This window comes from Chenopodium quinoa, unplaced genomic scaffold (genome assembly GCF_001683475.1).
Source record: "Chenopodium quinoa cultivar QQ74 unplaced genomic scaffold, ASM168347v1, whole genome shotgun sequence".
In the NCBI taxonomy this organism is placed as follows: Eukaryota; Viridiplantae; Streptophyta; class Magnoliopsida; order Caryophyllales; family Amaranthaceae; genus Chenopodium; species Chenopodium quinoa.
The window spans coordinates 4,186,045-4,205,470 of record NW_018743199.1 but is presented as its reverse complement, the minus strand read 5'-3'; the positions used below and the strand labels follow the sequence as shown (position 1 = coordinate 4,205,470).

At 36.9% G+C, this 19,426-nt stretch overlaps 1 protein-coding gene, 1 non-coding gene and 1 pseudogene across 3 annotated transcripts; 2 read left to right on the top strand and 1 right to left on the bottom strand.

Annotated features, from left to right (window-relative positions):
- Window positions 1-932: 932 nt before the first annotated feature.
- Window positions 933-5,582, top strand: LOC110733605 (myosin-9-like). 2 transcript variants are annotated; one of them, XM_021913670.1, is made up of 3 exons: window positions 933-1,177; window positions 2,004-4,255; window positions 4,971-5,582. In XM_021913670.1, the coding sequence occupies exons 1-3, from the start codon at window positions 1,115-1,117 to the stop codon at window positions 4,999-5,001; spliced, it is 2,346 nt and encodes a 781-aa protein (XP_021769362.1). In that variant the 5' UTR covers window positions 933-1,114; the 3' UTR covers window positions 5,002-5,582. The 2 variants fall into 2 exon arrangements, with proteins under 2 accessions (XP_021769362.1, XP_021769361.1); XM_021913669.1 differs by lacking the exon at window positions 4,971-5,582 and having other exon boundaries at window positions 934-1,177; window positions 2,004-4,749.
- Window positions 5,583-6,145: 563 nt separating this feature from the next.
- TRNAQ-CUG lies at window positions 6,146-6,217 on the top strand. The gene has a single exon. It is a non-coding gene; the product is annotated as a tRNA-Gln (tRNA).
- A 449-nt stretch (window positions 6,218-6,666) lies between these two features.
- LOC110733604 lies at window positions 6,667-13,016 on the bottom strand (annotated as a pseudogene).
- Window positions 13,017-19,426: the final 6,410 nt, after the last annotated feature.

Below are 19,426 nucleotides of genomic sequence, written 5' to 3'. Positions count from 1 at the left end.
CGAAGTAGGGAGTACATAATTTCTAGAAGATGGGAACACATCATAGAGAACGGATTCACACACTATAAACTACGAAGTACACACTTTTGAAAACTTTATTTGTTGTTTTAACTCTAGTTAAGTGGTTGCATTAAAAAAAAAACTATAGTTAAGTGGTTAATCCCTTTATTATCTCTCATCGTCTCGAATAAACTCTTGATTGATCACCTCGATATCTACTCCATAATAAAAGCACAAAACCGAACAAATAAGCCCTTGAAATAATTGAATAAACAATCCGTATACAGAGCAAAATCTTTGTCTTGATAAGATACTTGTATTATTTTTCATATATGGAGTATAATAGTAAAATTATCTTTTACGTAGTATTTTTTTGACATGATCGAGCTTGAGCAAAAATACTAAGACGTATTATGAAAAGGAGATAAACTAAAATTAGCCGTGGTAGCAAGGATATACGCCCTGTAAACTCGTTCCCTCTCAACTTTGTGAATGCAATACAATCACCATATTCTAACCAAACAAGTTTAGGGAAGTTGGTAAGCTCAATCTTGTGATGAACCTCACAAGATGAATTCCCCCCTACCTACATCACTACATGTGCTTGGGAAGTTGGAAGTAGGGTATTCATTTACCTACCTTCTATTATTAAGTGTTAGACTTGTAAAAATAGACTGATTTAATCTTTGATACGAGTTCGTATTACGAATTAATTTAAAGTAAAAAAATCAAGGAAATAAACTACTACCTCTAATTTTTTTTAGTTACTCCGTATAATTTTGAAGTAATATTTGAGAGATATAAAATATTTTAAAGTTACAACTAAAAAAGAATTAGAGGTAGTAGATTAATTTAATCCATGATACGAGTTCGCACTCGGCTGTGGCAGCATGAGCTAGAAGCCTACATACCGGTAAAAACAAACTGCAAAACTATTTGGCAAAGAAACCCTCCAAAAGCCAAACATAGCTTTCCCAAATGCTTAAAGTTGGCCTTTCCTACATTTCCCTCTCCTTTCTCTCTCTCTCTAAAATCCACTGCCTATAAAGCTGTAAACTCATCGTTTTGATTGATTTAAAGGGGCACTTTGGTGCCCAATTGCTCACTTTCAGCTATGGGATTCTCTTCTACTCTTCTTCCCCATTTTCCAGCTTCTTTTCGCCGCCATTATTTCAAGGTATTTTACTATTTTTGGCCTCATTTAATTTCAGCTGGGTTTTTCATATTTATGATTATATTATATGTTTCTCTTGTAATTTGTTGCATTTCTTGTATTTATTTATTTATTAAAAGTGACCCATGTTGGGTTTTCGTTTAAAGTTCTATTCTTTGATGAATTTGAGACTCTGGGTTAATTCGAATATTTAATTGAGATTCTGGGTTAATAGGAATATTTAATTGAGATTCTGGGGTTTTATGATTGTAATAGTAAATTATGATTGGTTTTTGCTAATTTTGGTATGCTGCTGATAAATTTTGTTGTTAATTGGATTTGAGTTGATTTTAAGTATGGTGATTTCATCGAACAACGGGTAATAGATGTAATTTGACTATATATGGTTACAACTTACAAGGGTATTTGGTTCTTTGTGATTGAGTGAGGTTAATAATTTTTCGGTTTTCGATTGGGAAAAGACATATCAATGGCCTAGAATCCTAGTGCTGTGATAATTGGAGTTTTTTTCGAGTTTCGTTGAATGTTAAGAGATTTTTGTTGTTGAAAGAGTTATTAAGTGATCTGATATTGAATCTATACCTTGCTAGAGGAGTATGCAATATGCACTAAAGGTTATATATTGATGGTTGTGTATGTATTAAAAATCATTAATTGGGTTACCAATTCTGTTCTTAGTTGGTCACTTTCTATCACAAAACAAAGCAGTCCAAGGCTACAACAATGCATATATACTTCCTATTTGTCCAATTCACTGTCAAATTCTATTCTTTGATATTCACAATATAATTCAGTGGAGCTCATTCCCAAATTCTTTTTATCTATGCAGTTCTGTCCTCTTAGGGTCCATGAAGGTCACAGGACATTATCTTTTGTAACAACAACAAAGTGCTGTGCTCTTCATGGCACCAATTCAATTGTGGGAAATAGGAAATCCAGCATCAACAGCAACGGGACACCTGAGCCTGCAACGGCTCTCTTGGAGAGGTTGTTTGTACAGACACAGAAACTGGAAGAACACATGATTGGGAATTCTCATTTTTTTCAAGATGTTGAATCAGACCTGAACCTTAAAGATCTGGAGTCTGATCTTGAGGCTGCACTGAAAACCTTAAAGAAGAAGGAGGAAGATCTTCAAGAAGCGGAAAGAATGGTGATGTTGGAGCATGCTGAATTAAATCAAGCAAGAGAGGAGTTAGAGGGCCGAGAGAAGGAAATTGCAGCAGCCTGTTCCAAGCAGGAAGAATTGGAGGATGAGTTAAGGAAGGCTAATCTGAAGTTAATTTCTCAGGCAAGGTATATAGAAGATCTGAAATTAAAGTTGAAGGAAAGAGACCAGGAGGTTACTGCAGCGGAGTCTGCATTGCTGTTGAAACAAGATGAAATTGATAAAATGAGGTGTGAATTGACACAGAAAAATGAAGAAGTTGCCAGGACTGAAGCTCAGCTTATAGCAAAAGCTCAGCTCTTGAATGAAGCCAATGATGTAGTGAAAAGACAAGATATTGAACTTCGGGAACTTCGTAATTCCCTCCAAGGAAAGCAACAAGAGATAGAAGAGTTGTTAAATACAAAACAACTTGAAACAGAGAAGTTAAAAGACGCAGAGACCAAATTGGAGAAGCAGACAATGGAGTGGTTGCTAGCGCAGGAAGACCTAAAAAAACTTGGGGAGGAGGCATCCAAGCACATAGAAGAGAGTCAGGAAACTATCAAAGATTTTCAAAGAGTTAAAAGGCTTCTTGCTAATGTGAGGTCTGAGTTGGTCTCATCCCAAAATTCCCTGGCTACCTCAAGACAGAAAATGAAGGAGCAAGAGCTGGTGCTGGAGAAGCAACTGCTGGAACTTGAAGAGCAAAAGGAAACTATTGTGTCTTACATGAGTAGCCTGAAAAGTGCCCAAGCAGAAATAGAAAGTGAAAGAGCAAAGCTTAGAGTTGCAGAGGCCCAGAATAAGGAATTTGAGCTGGATCTATCATTGAAGAGGGACCTATTGCGTGATCTACAGGGGGGATTAAATAAGGAGAAGTATTCTTTGCAAAAAGCAATCAAGGAAGTGTCTTCTCTCCGAGAGGATCTGAACAAGAAGAACAGTGAATTTGAGAAAACAAATAGTCTCTTGGAGGTTAAGGAAAAAGAATTGGTGGATGCTAAACTAGAAATTCAGCACTTAATATCTGAACAGAAGTCCCTCCAGCTCACATTGCAAGAGAGAGATTTGGAGCTCAGTACTGCTAAGAAGAGATTAGAGGAGGTGAATGCTGAGGTAGCAGAACTAAAAATGCTCTTGAATATGAAGGAAGACCAGCTTATCCTAGCCACTGGCATGCTTAAAGAAAAAGACGATTACACTGAGGCAATGCAGCATGAGCTGGTTAATGCAAGACTGAAGGCTTCTGAAGCTGAAACTGTGGTTGGAAGAATCGTAGATCTCACTAATAAATTGGTAATATCCACAAATGACGACGAAGCAAGAGACTTGGGTGAGTATCCATCTCAATTGTTTGGAAAACCCGTGGAGGATTTTAGGTTGCAGAAGACACAACTAGAGGCTGAACTTGAGTTGACTAAAGAGAACCTTAAGGTAAGGGAGATGGAACTACTGGGTGCACAGAGGGAACTTGCAATCAAGGAGGAGGAGCTGGAAAAGGTCATTCAAAGTTTAGAAGTAAAGGACAGAGAACTGAAAGAATTGAAAGAGGAAGGGCTTAGAGATGCTGATAGTTTGAAGACGCTCTCAACCATGGCAAAGGAGAGTGCTGGACAACAGAATGTAGATGACTTTGCAATTGAGAAGCTTCAACTGGAAGCTGCTCAGCTCGAAGTCGAGGCTGCAACTAGTGCTCTGCATAAACTTGCAGAACTTAGCAGAGAGCTACTTCATAAAGCTAGCTTGAGCTTTGATGCTGATCACGATGTAAATGTATTTCCACAAAATGACTCTGGACCTAAATTGCACTTGATTGAAGATAGTGTACCCCTACAACATGGGTTTGACTCCGACTCAGATACAGTTAAAAGTAATGAGTGCATAACAGAGATTAAAACTGAAGTTGCCCGTCTTTCAGCTTTAACAGAAAGGTTAGTCCAAGAAGCTGGTGCGGTCTGTGCTGCAACCTAATTACAGCATTGATTATTTGATTTTGGTGTTATAGTTTCTGTTTGTGTGTAAATATGCATATTTACTATAAAAGTATCAGATTGATTACATGCTAGAAGTTTGTGGTATGGCAGTGTTGAGTTTTTCTTGTTCATGTATTATATATACTCAACACCTGTGCCAGTTTAAGCTACCTGGTTTTGTTGTAAGTCTGAAATTGATGAGATTAGGCAGTACATAATCTGATAGGAGTTTCAAGGTTTCAGTTTACTGGGGTTTAATGAAAGAGTTCTGACATACTATTGTCTCTGATCTCTGAGCCCTGAATAGGATAGTTTGTAAAAGCAGTATTGTTTCATGTGGCGTCTGGAACCTGCTTTGCATCACGAGGATCTTTTGTAGCCAAGGCCTTGAGCAGTTTTAGTACCCTTTGTTTTTGACATAATCAAATATGAGAATATTTGCTTGTGTACTATGGAATTTGTGTTTTTCACTAATCTTCTGCTAATCTGTCTGTTTGCTGAATACAATTACCTCCAATAACTCGCTCCAAAATATCAGAAAATATGCGAGCACAAACATCAGTGATGAAGTATTTTATGCCATCTATAGTAGTAGACTTATCTGCATGCATTATCTCTAAGGGAACATTGTCCCCCATGATTGCTGTAGTGAACGCCGTTTGGTTAACTGCAGGCCTGCCTTGATTAGCTGCAAGGGAATTTAAGCAAACCGTTGCTTCGTCTGCTACCTTGTTAACAATGAAGTCTGAAGCCTCTAGAAATTGTTGCTTTCTAACCAAAACCAAAGTGCACCACTAAGTGTGTAAATTAGTCGCGATTTACTTGGTGATATTGGTGAAAATTGTAAAGAGGAATGGTTGTCATTGCTATCTACTTTGCTACAATGCTTTAATAAATTTGAGAGAAGTAGCAGGGATTATAGATGAGAGTAAGTGTAACGTCTATGCAAATATGCGCATATGTTTGGGCGCAAATGTATTATATGCTTCTCCTCTATCCTAGCTTTGTTTGGGCTACAGGATGACTTTACGAATGCATGCAGCTTAATGTTGGTGAAAAGTAATTAAGGTTAGCAGATACAAATTAACAACTGAACCATCAGAGTTTCGAAACAATGAATCCTGATATGGTCACCTGATTATGCTGGGCTCGGAGAGTCTTATGTTTTGGTCATGCTAGTCTGCTAGATGCCACGATGTGTTGAGCTTCTTGTTGGGTTTTCTTTGTTTCTTAGGTGGTCATCAATGTACTGTATGTGACTGAATTTGATTTGATCTGGTTTTTAGCTACTGCATTTAAGCTCTATTGAAATACTATTAAAGAAGCGTAAAGTTGTTAAAGGATTTGGATAACGAGGCAAACTATGAAGCAAAACTTGGCAACTAAAGCCATAGGATGATACCACTCAAACTGGAGGGCTGAAGTATATAGAAAGCTACCTCTAATAAATCAAAGGGGAACAATGGCATGAAGCAAAAGCAAAACGTCCGGATTAGTTTAGATGAACCTAATTCAACTGTGATAAAATTCATGAAAACGTAAAGTACATAGTTTCATTTCCATCTTCCGAAGCAAAGTAGTTCATTTCCAACCTTACAGCTATCTACGGTCATATAATCATTTCTTTTTGGGAAAGACGTATATGTTTCTTATGTTATTTTTTTCTCATAGTACAAAATGGAATACCGAATTCACATTACTATTTCTTCTCTCATAAGTTCTACGCAAGTGCGGAGTAGTATATTGCTTTGTATGTGATTCCTACTTTCAGATGGAAGCAGAGATAAAATAAACCAACTCAAAACTTGGAGATAAAATAATATTTACCCTGACTATAAACAATGAATTGGTCCTATGGTCTAGCGGTTAGGACATTGGACTCTGAATCCAGTAACCCGAGTTCAAATCTCGGTAGGACCTTTTGACATTTTTTTCCTTTCTACTCTTAACTAGGTTAGACCACTCAACATTATAGTGACACAAAAGATAATAATCAACTTCTGCTTCACTGCAAAGTTTCATTAGTCCTAAGATATTACTTAGGAGTTTGCAGAGGAACGTCTTGACCCACTCCCTTGATGACCATTGATCTAAATCTTCGCGACTTCACCCCAATAACAAACTAAGCATTGTGAAACTGTCATTACACTGCATCAGCTCCCTATGGTCTTGGACAACAGGGTTTATGACACATACAAGCTTTTGTGAGTGCTTAAGAGTCAATATCCAAACAATGTAACTCAACTCCATACAAAACTCAAGTAAAATAGACATATACATTGATATATATATATAAATTGAACAAGGTGAATTAATTTAAATAATATTTACATAAACGGATAACTGAACAGTGAATAAAAAAAGGCATATTTACAATTTTAAATAAATAGATAAATTGAACAGGGAGATTAAGATAGATATATTTACAAAGATAAACTGGAAAAGGTGTTTTAATGTGAGAAATATAGACAAGCATATGAACCCCATAACCGAAACTATACAGTTTTTAGAGAAGTACTTCTAAGCAGATATGTTCAACTCAGAAAATAGAGAATATAGACAGCTTGGTTGACGGTCTCACACCAGATAGTGTACGTGCCATTTTTATAGGTTAAGTCAACAAATTATCGGAAATTACCATCTGTGAAAATTATTGTGGCCACAGAAGGGGGAAACCAGGCTGAGATTTGCCGGAATTATCAGCAAGCTGATCATCTCTTTCTGCTGTGGCTCCCTGTAATTTCTCTCTTTTCATCTTTGGTTTAGTTATCTTCTTCCCCACGAGAAGCCCCACTTTCATGGCAGTAAACAAACCCAAAGCAACAAGAAGAGGCCTTACAGCCCAGTGGATATCCTCAAGAAGCTGATATTTTTTCACAACTCCCTGACAGGAACTGAAAGAGACCACTTCAACTTCAGCAGGGTCAGCTAGGAATCGATCTTGTTTCTGAACAAAAGGTAATCTTCCTGGGAAGTCCACTATAAGACACCCATTTGGATGAATATGTAAGATCTTCCCAGTATCCCATGCTCCCCTCTTTCGTGGCCACTCAAAACGAGGATTAAATACATTGGCTCTAAGGCGCACAAATTGGCCAACGTGATAAGGCTTCGCCATCTGGAGTTCTGAATGGTTACCCTTCCACAGTGTTTCCAACCCAATAAATGCAACAGATGCAGTTCCATCACGATGGATGGAATGAAGGATTCCAACTGGTGAATGCTGTTTTTGCTCCTCCCTCAGACGCACCCAGTCCCCAGCAGCAAAGCCATGGGTGACACGCTCTAATGTGGATGTCCGGACTCTTAGTGGATCATGGATTCCACGCACCCTCACTAAGACAGAGCCATCCCGATCATCACTGCCTTCTAAGCCCACAACTTTCCCCTCTGGAACAAGCATGTTTTCAGATTTGGAGGAGTTTGGTTCCTTTCTGGACCGCACAATGTCCCCTTCCTGAAGAGTATCCTTAGAAAGAAACCACTCTGTATAGTACTGCTGGTATGGCCTGCCAGGGCTGCCACTATTGGGTTTACTCAGAATAAAAGTTGTCTCATCATTCATAATTGCATCATGTGAGCTGCAAATCAGTTACAGATATAATGAAATGTAAGGATTCAAATTATAGATTTGAAATGAAAGATCTGGCTAAAAAATGGCATATAATCAGAAAAATATAATCATCAAATTCTTCACACTGGTGCATCTTTGATCGTCGTAAGATCTAGCTGCCAAATTATTTCTTTTTTGAATCCACGACCCACCATCCTTTTCTTTTGATGCAGAAACTGCAGAATAACAAGGTCCATTCTCCTTTTCCTTTTCCCTATTTCCCTTCTGACTTCCCCCCGTTCAAGTTGCTTAGCAATTAGCATAATGACTTTCTTTCTTAACGCAGAGAGGTTATTTAATGTGACTGCTACAGGAGAACAGCTCTAAAATGAAGTTAAAATCGTGTTTCTTCAGAAGCTAGTGCAAACCAATAGATCCCAAAGAAAGAAAATGAGAAGATTCTAAAAGTAGACATGAGAGATAGGATTAAGGAATGATGAACGTATTTTTGCTTCCTCTTCAACTCTCTAGTTCAAACTTCAAACACGAATTATCAGGACCAGATAACATACAATACAGGCTGAGCCAAGGATTCTAAGGGCCCAGAAAAGGCAACAGTGTGCTTCCAGGATAGACTTCAACTAAAAGGCATAGTTTAAACTCTGTTGCAGGGAAAAAAAAAAAACCCTACCCAAGCTAATTCAGGGAACGCGAATAAAAAATCAGTTTTCACTCTACATCACTTTCCTTGTGAGGATATCTGGAGAGGAAAACTTCATCCCATCAAAGAATGGGAAATAAACCACTCTCCTACTTTTCACTTACCCCATCACATTCTCTCTCCCACATATAATTAATCTAAATTACAATTTATTCATAAAGTTATAAAAAAAGATAATTAGGAAATGAAATTAATTTTAATAAATTTAGAGAGAGCGGTGATTTTAAAAAGTTTAAAATACAAAATGGGTCTATAATTATAAATCTCAAAATTTCATAGCCATTGGTACATTTATTTATTTATTTTTGAGAGAATTTTTGGCTAAAACTTGCTGTTAAAAATTGATGTTGTTACAAATAAAACTGAAGAAACAAATGGCTGGATCTAATTGGTTCTGCTATCTTCATGAGGAAACCCATTTTTCCTCATGTTGTGAGGACTGTTTTTCCTCTTGAGGAAAACCATAAGTGAACGTGGATGGGAGGCGGTGAAGAACATATTTCCTCACTAGTATTTATTTTAGCATGATTGGAAGTGCTCTTGCTCTAAGAGCTAAAATAACTTCTCATTTAAATGTAGGTTAACCAATTTGATTACAGAAAGCTACCAATAAATGATTCTTCCACAAACAGAAACTCCAAGTTTATGACTCATTCATGGATCTTCCTAGCAAAGCTAAATCACAAACGCAACAGCAATGGCTAAATAAAGAGAATATCATCTAAAAATTAATTCACTAATCTCACTCCAAGGTGTCAAAATGCTTCTAGCACGAGTTAAACAGTGAATATAATGTCCATTTCTTAGAACAGAAAAAATCTGCCTAGTTAAAAAGTAAACTTGTATGCTATGAATCTATGATGTGGGCAGCTAAGCTTAGTGTTAAAAATAAAAGTAAGCGGGAGAGTCACTTTAAGATCAATTCCTTAGATTATTATTTCTTAGTGTAAAATAAGAGTGCTTTCCAATTTACTGGTCCCATGCAATATCAGGTAAGAATCAGAGTTTCATATCACATTTACACTAGTGTCAAAAAGAAGCCAGAAGAAAACAGAACCAGGTGAGAAACACATTGATTCTTCTCTTGAAAGGCAAAGTGGACTGACCTTCTTATTGCCTGCATTATGTCAGTCATCAGAGGGCGATTTCGGAAGTCAGATTCAAAGCAGCCAGAAATGACATTTTCAATCTCAGGAGGAAGACCACTTGGTATCTGGGGCTTTTCTTGATTAAGAACAACTGATCGATATATTTGCTGAACTGACCTTCCACACCAAGGTTGATCACCTGTTATCATCTCCAAGATAGTGCACCCATATCCCCATGAGTCACTCTCAAATGATATTGGACCTCTTATCTCTGGCTCCCACTGTTCTGGAGCCATGTAATTTGGGCTTCCTACTGTGAGGGACATATCTGAATTTGACAATGAGAGTCCCATAAGAAGATAGGGAACTCCAAAATCCCCTAATATCGCTTGATCATTCTCATCGAGAAGCAAGTTAGAAGGTTTAAGGTTGAGAACCAGAATTTCTTGAGAGTGTACTTCCATGATTGCTTGCGCCAAATTTATTCCATACCTATAGACAAAAAAAAAATAAATAGACAATGATGTGAAATAGTACAATAAGATCAATGGCAACATACTGTCATATTCTGAATCAAAGCATGAATAGAAAGGCAGAACAGTTGTAGTAACTAAAATTCATCAGCCCTTAGCACCTATTTTACCTCAAGACATCAGGCAATGAAAGTTTCCCTCCTTTAGAACGAGCCATCTTGTCGCCAATTGATCCCTCATAGAATTTCATGACAATGCTTATCTGTTGAATTACAACAAGGTTACAAATATGCAACAAGGCTGCATAGTCAATGGAGAAATTGAATTGTTGCTGACATCAGACATTAATTTTTTTTTACCTTCCCATTTATAACTGAAATGCCATGCAGCCAACAAATCCCTTTCATTCCATGACACTTGGGGAGAATATCAGCAAACTTGTCCAAAAAGGTTTTCACACTATCTTCCTTCATTAAGTTCAGCATCTTTATTGCCACTTCATGATACTCATCATAATCTTGAGCTGACCTATGATGGGTTGCCAACCAAATGTCACCAAACAGGCCCCTTCCAATTCTGTGCCTGAGTCTCAAAGACGATGGATCAATCCATGGGCTAGCTTCATTTGGTGTCACTGCAACGGTTCTCATATTATCAGCATCTCCTTCATAGAGCACAAACTCAAAAGGAGTGGATTGCTTTGATATTAGCTGATCAACCATATCTCCTGGAAACAGCAGGTATTAGAAAAAAAAAAGTGACTGCTTTGTATTCTGGTAAAGTTTTGAGTGACACTAATACAGCACATAAGATATATGCATCCTGAAAGCATGAATCAACATGATTTTATAAAAAAGCTCAAGGTGCACTAAGGCGATAGGGGTCCTGCTCCTGCAGCGCCTAGGCTGCTAGGCGTGCCATGGCGCTTCATTGAAGTGAGATATACTAAATTAATAAAAATAAGAATGGTGTAAATAAAGCCATGTGCCTCTTTGAAAGCATCTTGTCCAGGGCACAAGTACTAGACCCTGTGAGCCTAGCACCTCAGTGTACCTAAGGTAAGCCTTTTAAAAGAGTGAAAGTACTCAAGACCTCACAAATTTCTCAGTCTGTGATTAATTAAGAAAGAAAAATAGTTCTAATAATGATTAATTAAGAGGCTATGAAAGTCACCTCAAGAGCATTAGAGCCAAGGGAGCTGGTCCCATAACAGTTTCTAATTGTTAGCAAAATAGTAATGCAGTGTTTTTAGCATGTTTTAATCATACAAGGGAAGTATCAATAGATAAATCACAGTAGCTCAGTATCACAGGAAGTTACAGTAATGCAGCAATACATTATTACGACAACAATTTTGCAAGGTTCATCCAAGATAAAACAAACTCCCAATGAACCAGCATTGAAAACGAGAGATAATAAATCACATGAAGCATTGCCACCAAAGCATTCCTTTAGCCCAAGCAACTGAAAATTAAGATCTTTGAGACTTCCAAGTTCCAACCAAGCTTTACAACATATAAGCTATTGCATAAAAATTTCCACATGTAACAACATGATTGAAGGACAAACCAAAACCAAGCCCTAACTATTAGCTGTCCCTAATAAAATTCCTTGCGACCAAAATAACTCACAGAATTATGTAACAAAACTGAGATTGAGCTTCAAAAAGGCAATGCAACGGTCCATATCCAATTACTAACAGAGAGCAGAGAACAACAAAAGCTGAGCTAAGTATAAAATAGAAACCTTTGTCAAATATAGATTCAGAAAGATGATTTCAGGTATTGGCTAGTTGCATAAAGTAGACCCCAGTATGTCCTAATCTAAGGAAGAAGAATGAGAAAGACCTATGTTACTCAAATTCCTTATTTCAAAACAAATTCCCATGTAGGGATCCTCCATACAACGATATGAGTACGGACACTTAAACACTTCATTTTTAGCCAAAACCATGGAGAATATACACAAAATTGCCAAGTCAGACACTTGGACACGTACCCGTGTAGTCTAAGTACCATGAGAAAGCCTAAAACTTCTTATTCTCTTCTCACTCAACAGCAATTTCTGCATGTAATAGTGGCATACAAGAGAAACTGTAAACCAAATTCACAGCAAAAGTATTTCAGCTTTTGCCAACGCCCAACAGTAGGGCTAAGCTGCTAAAGAAAATATGCGATTCACAAATCTATTGTTTATGCGTCAATAAGATATACACAGATACACTATATTGTTTTCATTCGATGAATTTTACATTATATTAATCACAGAGAAAAACAAGAATGAAAATGGGGTTATAATGATCAATAAACCAATTCAACAAAATTGAGTCAAATAACAAGGAAAATAATCACAACCCACATCATAATAAAGCAAAAATTGACAAACCCAGATGCCATAACATGAAAATTCATCAAAATAACAAAATCCCAGATAACTGAAAGCTGAAATTAGGAAGAAAAACTCACCAAATTTGACAAAAGAGACGGCAAATAATTAGGGAAATTGAAAGGGGGCAAATAAATTTGCTAGAAATCAATGATTGGATAAAATCAAAAAGAAGGAAAATTTGAGAAGGAAGATGATAGTTGTGCTTCCATAGGGTTGAAAACAGTTAAACAGAAAGGTAAAACGTTAAGTACAAGTTATAAAAAGGGTGGAGTGAGAAAGTTTGAGACTTTTGCTGAGTTAATGAAGGATGTTGAAATTGGGAAATCCTAAAATTCAGGGAATTCTGTAGACAAGGGAGATATATTATGAGATTTAAGAGTTACAAAATTGGCTAATTTGGGAAATCAGGTGGTTGTTTGTGGTTTTGGGTGGCATACTGCTAACATGCCACTGCGACAACTCACTCTTTCTAATTGCTCTTAACGGTTTTTTCAAATGGATTTATCAAATTACTTGTATTTCATCCGGTATGGATATGATTGAGTTTAATTGATTAATCTCAAGAAAGCAAATATGTATAGTACTCCGTATATCATTTACTCTTTACGATTATTTTTAACACCGTTAGTTTTATTACTCAATATGTATAGAATATTAGTTATTCAAAAAAAAAAAATGATAGTAAGCGACAATATTGATCTTGAGTTCAAACTAGGTTAAATTGAATAAATCAATCCGGATGATGAGTAGTTTAATTCAAGTTGGTCTAAAATTGGGCTTAAGCCATATTGACTCATACTCGAATCACTTTTGCCACTAGGTTCAATTTGAGTATGACGCATTGACGGTATGAGTTAGTTTTTTTTTTTTTATATATATATATTTTTAAAATACATTAATAAATTAGATTATTATAGATTCAGTCGCTTTTGCCAATTTATCTATCATTAGATAAACCCTTTTTTTTTTTTTTTTTTTTTGGGAAATTCTCTTTGGTAGACCTCTAATAATTAAAATTCTCAGTGGTAAAATGCAAAAAAAAGTTATTATCCTTGGTGAACTATGTTTTAAAAAGTTTAATCAATGGTAACATTAAGCAAGGTAATTAGACATTTTAAGCGTAACTTTAGTTAACTAATGATGTAATGACTAATTTGACCCTAATGGCAGACCTGATTTCCCCTTAGATTTTTTTAAAGGAAAAAAAAAACAACCTCCCCTTCCCCACCCGCAACCAGCCACCGGCGTCCCTTTCCCCCTAACCAACCGGCGCACAGCCTCCTCCCCTGCCACCGACTCCATCCCCCCTACCCTCGACACCACCCGCCCCCACCCACCCCCTTTCCCGAAACAACAAACCCCAAACCCTAAATCCCCACTGGAAACACCTTTTGCTTCAACAAACATTAAATTAATTTCAATTACCTGTAATTCACATAATTTCTTGTTCAATTGTGAGGAATTAGGGTTTTGATTACCAGAAATTCACAAATTTAGTTTGATTTTTTTCATCGTTTTCATGGTGGTGAGGTGCGAGAAAGGAGAGAAGATGGGGAAGGGTGGTCGAAGGGGTAGAGATGTGATTTCCAGAAGGTGAAGAGCGCAATTTGAGGTACTTGCTGGGATTTTGATGCCGACTCGACTTCGCTGGTGGCTGGGGCTGCCTTGATGGCGAGTTGCGAGGTTTGGGGGTTTTGTAGCAGCAAATTTGAGGAGAGAAAATGGGTTGGGGCGTTGGGTACTTGTGGTGTCGGGGTAGGGACGAAGGTTGCCGGCGGGAATGGGGAATTTAGGGAATAGGGGCTGGGGGAGGGGAGGTGGAGCAGAGGAGGGGGAGGGGGAGAGGGAATGGTGGCGAATGGTGGGGAAGGTGGTGGCAAGGTGGTGGTTTTTATTTTTTATTTTTTTTAATTAATTTTAAAATGGGGGTATTTTAGGCATCACAACTTTTTTTTACTTAGAATGGTTAACCATGGTTAAGAAATGCCTAATTACCTTGCTTAATGTTACCAACGACTAAACTTTTTAAAATATGGTTCACCAACGATAATAACTTTTTTTGCATTTTACCACTGAGAATGTTTATTATTAGAGGTCTACCAAAGAGAATTTCCCCCCCCCCCCCCCCTTTTTTTTTTTTTGAAAAAAGATAAACCTTATTATTTTTTGATGCAAATTGAATAAACCAATTTTAAACCAATAGTTATCATTCTATCTATTTTTAAAATTAAGATTTTTCCATTTTGACTAAACACATCCAATGCATTATAGTTAACCATATACTTTGTCAATTGAATATTGATAAAAATAAATTACTAATTATAAAGAATCAAAGAAGACCCGACATGTCACATATGTCTATAATATGTTTTATATTTATTGAAAGTAGTTTACAAGAATGTCTCATCTTATAAATAGTTCCAAGATTCCAAATAAAAAAAAAAAAAAAAACCAGACGGAGTATTGATTTATTAATAAGCTATAATAATCACGTGGCAATTAGGTAATCAAATAGAAAATTGATTTTAGTAAACTAATAAAATAAAATATTATTATGCAGTTCTAAATTATCCATAAATTCCAATTGAGCAATTAAAGCATCCAATTGACCTATGAAAACTTTAAAACTTAATTAAATGACATGTTTTCAATCTAAAAACTATCCAATTGGCTTAAAAAAAATAATAAGGGGTCGTTTGATTCGCACGAGGGAATTGGAATGGAATGAACAAAGGAAAAGGAGAAGAATGGAATGAAAATACCATATTTTTGCTTTGTTGTTTATTTTTAAAACAAAGGGAATCAATCCCACCACCACAACCACCACACATTTCATTAATATTTCAGCTTTCTCAGCCACCAAACCCCTCGTCGGCCCTCCCCCATCCCTCCCCGGCTCTCCCCCTCCCCTCGCCGCCGCGAGCTGCGATTGCCTCGACCTCCCCTCCCCCGAAAAAACCACCCTAGCCCCGATTTCCCTCGACCCTGAAAACCGTCGCCTGGCTAGGGTTTCGAGGGTGGTGGGAGGACCAGGCGACGGTTTTCGGGGTCGAGGGAGATCAGGGCTAGGGTGATTTTTGCGGGGGAGGGGAGGGCGTCGAGGCTTAAGGGAGGATCGACGGTGGTCGAAGGAGGAGCGGCGGTGGTCAGGGTTGGGGCGGCGGTGGTTTGGGCTGGTTTTCCGGTAGTGTTGGTAGGTGTGAAGGTGGTGATGTGAAGGTGGGTAGGGAAAGGGAATGGAAAAGTCTAGAGGGGGGTGGGGAATGAAGTTGGAAGGATTTGGAGTAATGAGGAGGGTAAAAGGAATTTTTAAAAGTGTTATACAAACATCAACAAAGGGAATCGGGCCAATTTATTCACATTCCCTTTCCTGATTACCCCCAACCAAACGACCCTTAAGTGTAAATTAATAGACTTTCATGAATTCTTTTATTAGGCATATAAGTATTAGTAATTTGTTTGATGATTTATATTTGGGTATTTAGCTTAGATCTCACACTCTTATCCCTTTTACATAGAATGCAATCTTGTTTTCCCCTCATCCAAACATAATAAAGGATGGTTATCATTATCCAACGTAAATCTACTTGTAAACCAAACTATACATATTTTTAGCAACTCTAAAGCAGTTGGTTTTGGATTCATATCACAAAATAAAATGATAAACGTGCAAATTAGGGACCATGGTAAACATTTTGACAATTTTTATTTCCGGGCGAAAAAAGTCATAAAATTCAAAAATTAAAGGCTAATATCCACGCTTTTTGAGAAATTTTGGAAGTTTCGCAACCCGGTGTCGAAAAGTATTGAAATTCTACGAGATACATCTCAGGGTCATATAATGCCGTTTGGAACCATATATAATCATTATTTGTTGTCATAAATGTTCGTGGTAAACTTGAATTAATGAAATCGGTGCAAATTGTAAACCGGTAACTTGGTCGTTTAAAGGCAAATTGGGTGGTTCCACCCACCCAATTGGACTCCCGGAGGGTATTAGGGATCATGGTAAACATTTCGGCAATTTTTATATCCGGGCGAAAAAAAGTCAAAAAATTCCAAAATTGAAGGCTAATATCCACGCTTTTTGAGAAATTTTGGAGGTTTCGGGGCTCGGTGTAGAAATTTTTTGATATTTTAGGGAATACATCTTGGGGTTATATAATGTCATTTGGAAACATTTATGATCATTATATATTATCATAAATGTTCGTAGTAGGCTTGAGTTAATGAAATCTGTGCAAGTTGTAAACTGGTAAATTGGCTGTTTAAAGGCAAATTAAAAGGTTCCATCTATCCAATTGGACTCTCGGAGGGTATTAGGACCATGGTAAACATTTCGACAATTTTTATTTTCGGGCAAAAAAAGTCAAAAAATTCAAATATTGAAGGCTAATATCCACGCTTTTTGAGAAATTTTGGAGGTTTCGGGGCTCGGTGTCGAAAAGTTTTGAAATTTTATGAGATACAACTTAGGGTCATATAATGCCGTTTGAAACCATATATGATCATTATCTGTTGTCATAATTGTTCGTGGTAGGCTTGAATTAATAAAATCAATACAAGTATTAAACATTTATAGGCAAATTGGATGGTTCCACCCACCTAATTGGACTCCCAGAGGGTATAAGAGACCATGGTAAACATTTCGGCAATTTTTACATCTGGGCGAAAAAAGTCAAAAAAAATCCAAAATTGAAGGCTAATATCCACGCTTTTTGAGAAATTTTAGAGGTTTCGGGGCTTGGTGTAGAAAAATCTTGAAATTTTAGGGGATACATCTCGGGGTCATATTATGTCGTTTGGAACCATATATGATCATTATATGTTGTAATAAATGTTCGTAGTAGGTTTGAGTTAATGAAATCCGTGCAAGTATTAAACCTGTAAATTGCCCGTTTAAAGGCAAATTGGATGGTTCCACCCAGTTAATTGGTCTCCAAGAAGATATTAAGGACCATGGTAAACATTTCAGCAATTTTTAATTCGGGCAAAAAAAAGTCAAAAAATTCCAAAATTGAAGGCTAATATCCACGCTTTTTGAGAAATTTTAGAGGTTTCGAGGCCCGGTGTCGAAAAGTTTTGAAATTCTACTCCGTATAAGATACATCTCGGGGTCATATAATGCTGTTTGAAAATATATATGATCATTATTTGTTGTCATAAATGTTCGTAGTAGGCTTGAGTTAATGAAATCTTTGCAAGTTGTAAACCGGTAAATTGGTCGTTTAAGGCAAATTGGATTGTTCCACCCACCCCATTGGACTCCCGAAGGGTATTAGGGACCATGGTAAATATTTCGGCAATTTTTACATCCGGGCGAAAAAAAATTCAAAAATTAAAGGCTAATATCCACACTTTTTGATAAATTTTGGAGGTTTAGGGGCCCGGTGTAGAAAAGTCTTGATATTTTAGATGATACATCTCGGGGTCATATAATGTCGTTTGGAAATATGTATGATCATTATATGTTGTCTTAAATGTTCGTAGTAGACTTGAGTTAATGAAATCTGTGGAAGTTGTAAATTAGGAAATTGGTCGTTCAAGGCAAATTGGATGGTTCTACCAACCCAATTGGACTCCCAGAGGATATTTGGGATCATGGTAATTGGTAAACATTTCAGCAATTATTATTCCAGGTGAAAAAAAAGTCAAAAAATTTCAAAATTGAAGGTTAATATCAATGTTTTTTGAGAAATTTTGGAGGTTTTAGGGCGCGGTGTCGAAAAGTTTTGAAATTCTATGAGATATTTTTCGGGATCTTATAATGCCGTTTGAAACCATATATGATCATTATTTATTTTCATGAATGTTCATGGTAGGCTTGAATTAGTGAAAATCGGTGCAAGTTATAAATCGGTAAATTGGTCGTTTAATGGCAAATTGGATGGTTCCACCCACCCAATTGGAACCCCGGAGGGTATTAAAAACCATGGTAAACATTTCGGTAATTTTTATATCCAGGTGAAAAAAGTCAAAAAATTCCAAAATTGAAGGCTAATATCCACGCTTTTTGAGAAATTTTGGAGGTTTCGGGGCTCGGTGTAGAAAAGTTTTGATATTTTTTGGGAATGCATCTCGGGGTCATACAATGTTGCTTGGAACGATATATGATCATTATATGTTGTCATAAATGTTCGTTGTAGGCTTGAGTTAATGAAATCCATGCAGGTTGTAAACTGGTAAATTGGTCGTTTAAAGGCAAATTGGTAGGTTTCACCCAGCCAATTAGACTCCCGGAGGGTATTAGGGACCATGGTAAAAATTTTGACAATTTTTATTTTCGGGCAAAAAAAGTAAAAAAATTCAAAAATTGAAGACTATATCCACGTTTTTTGAGAAATTTTGGAGGTTTCGGGCCCGTTGTCGAAAAGTTTTGAAATTCTATTAGATACATCTCGGGGTCATTTAATGTCGTTTGGAACCATATATGATCATTATTTGTTGTCATAATTGTTCGTGGTAGGCTTGAATTAATAAAATCAATGCAAGTATTAAACCGGTAACTTGGTCATTTAAAGGCAAATTGGATGGTTCTACCCACCTAATTGGACTCCCGGAGGATATAAGAGACCATGGTAAACATTTCGGCAATTTTTATATCTGGGCAAAAAAAAGTCAAAAAATTCCAAAATTGAAGGCTAATATCCACGTTTTTTAAGAAATTTTAGAGGTTTCGGGGCTCGGTGTAGAAAAGTCTTGAAATTTTAGGGGATACATCTCGGGGTCATATTACGTCGTTTGGAAGCATATATGATCATTATATGTTGTAATAAATGCTCATAGTAGGCTTGAGTAATGACATCTGTGCAAGTATTAAACCTGTAAAATGGTTGTTTAAAGGCAAATTGGATGGTTCCACCCAACTAATTGGACTCCCTGAAGATATTAAGGACAATGTTAAAC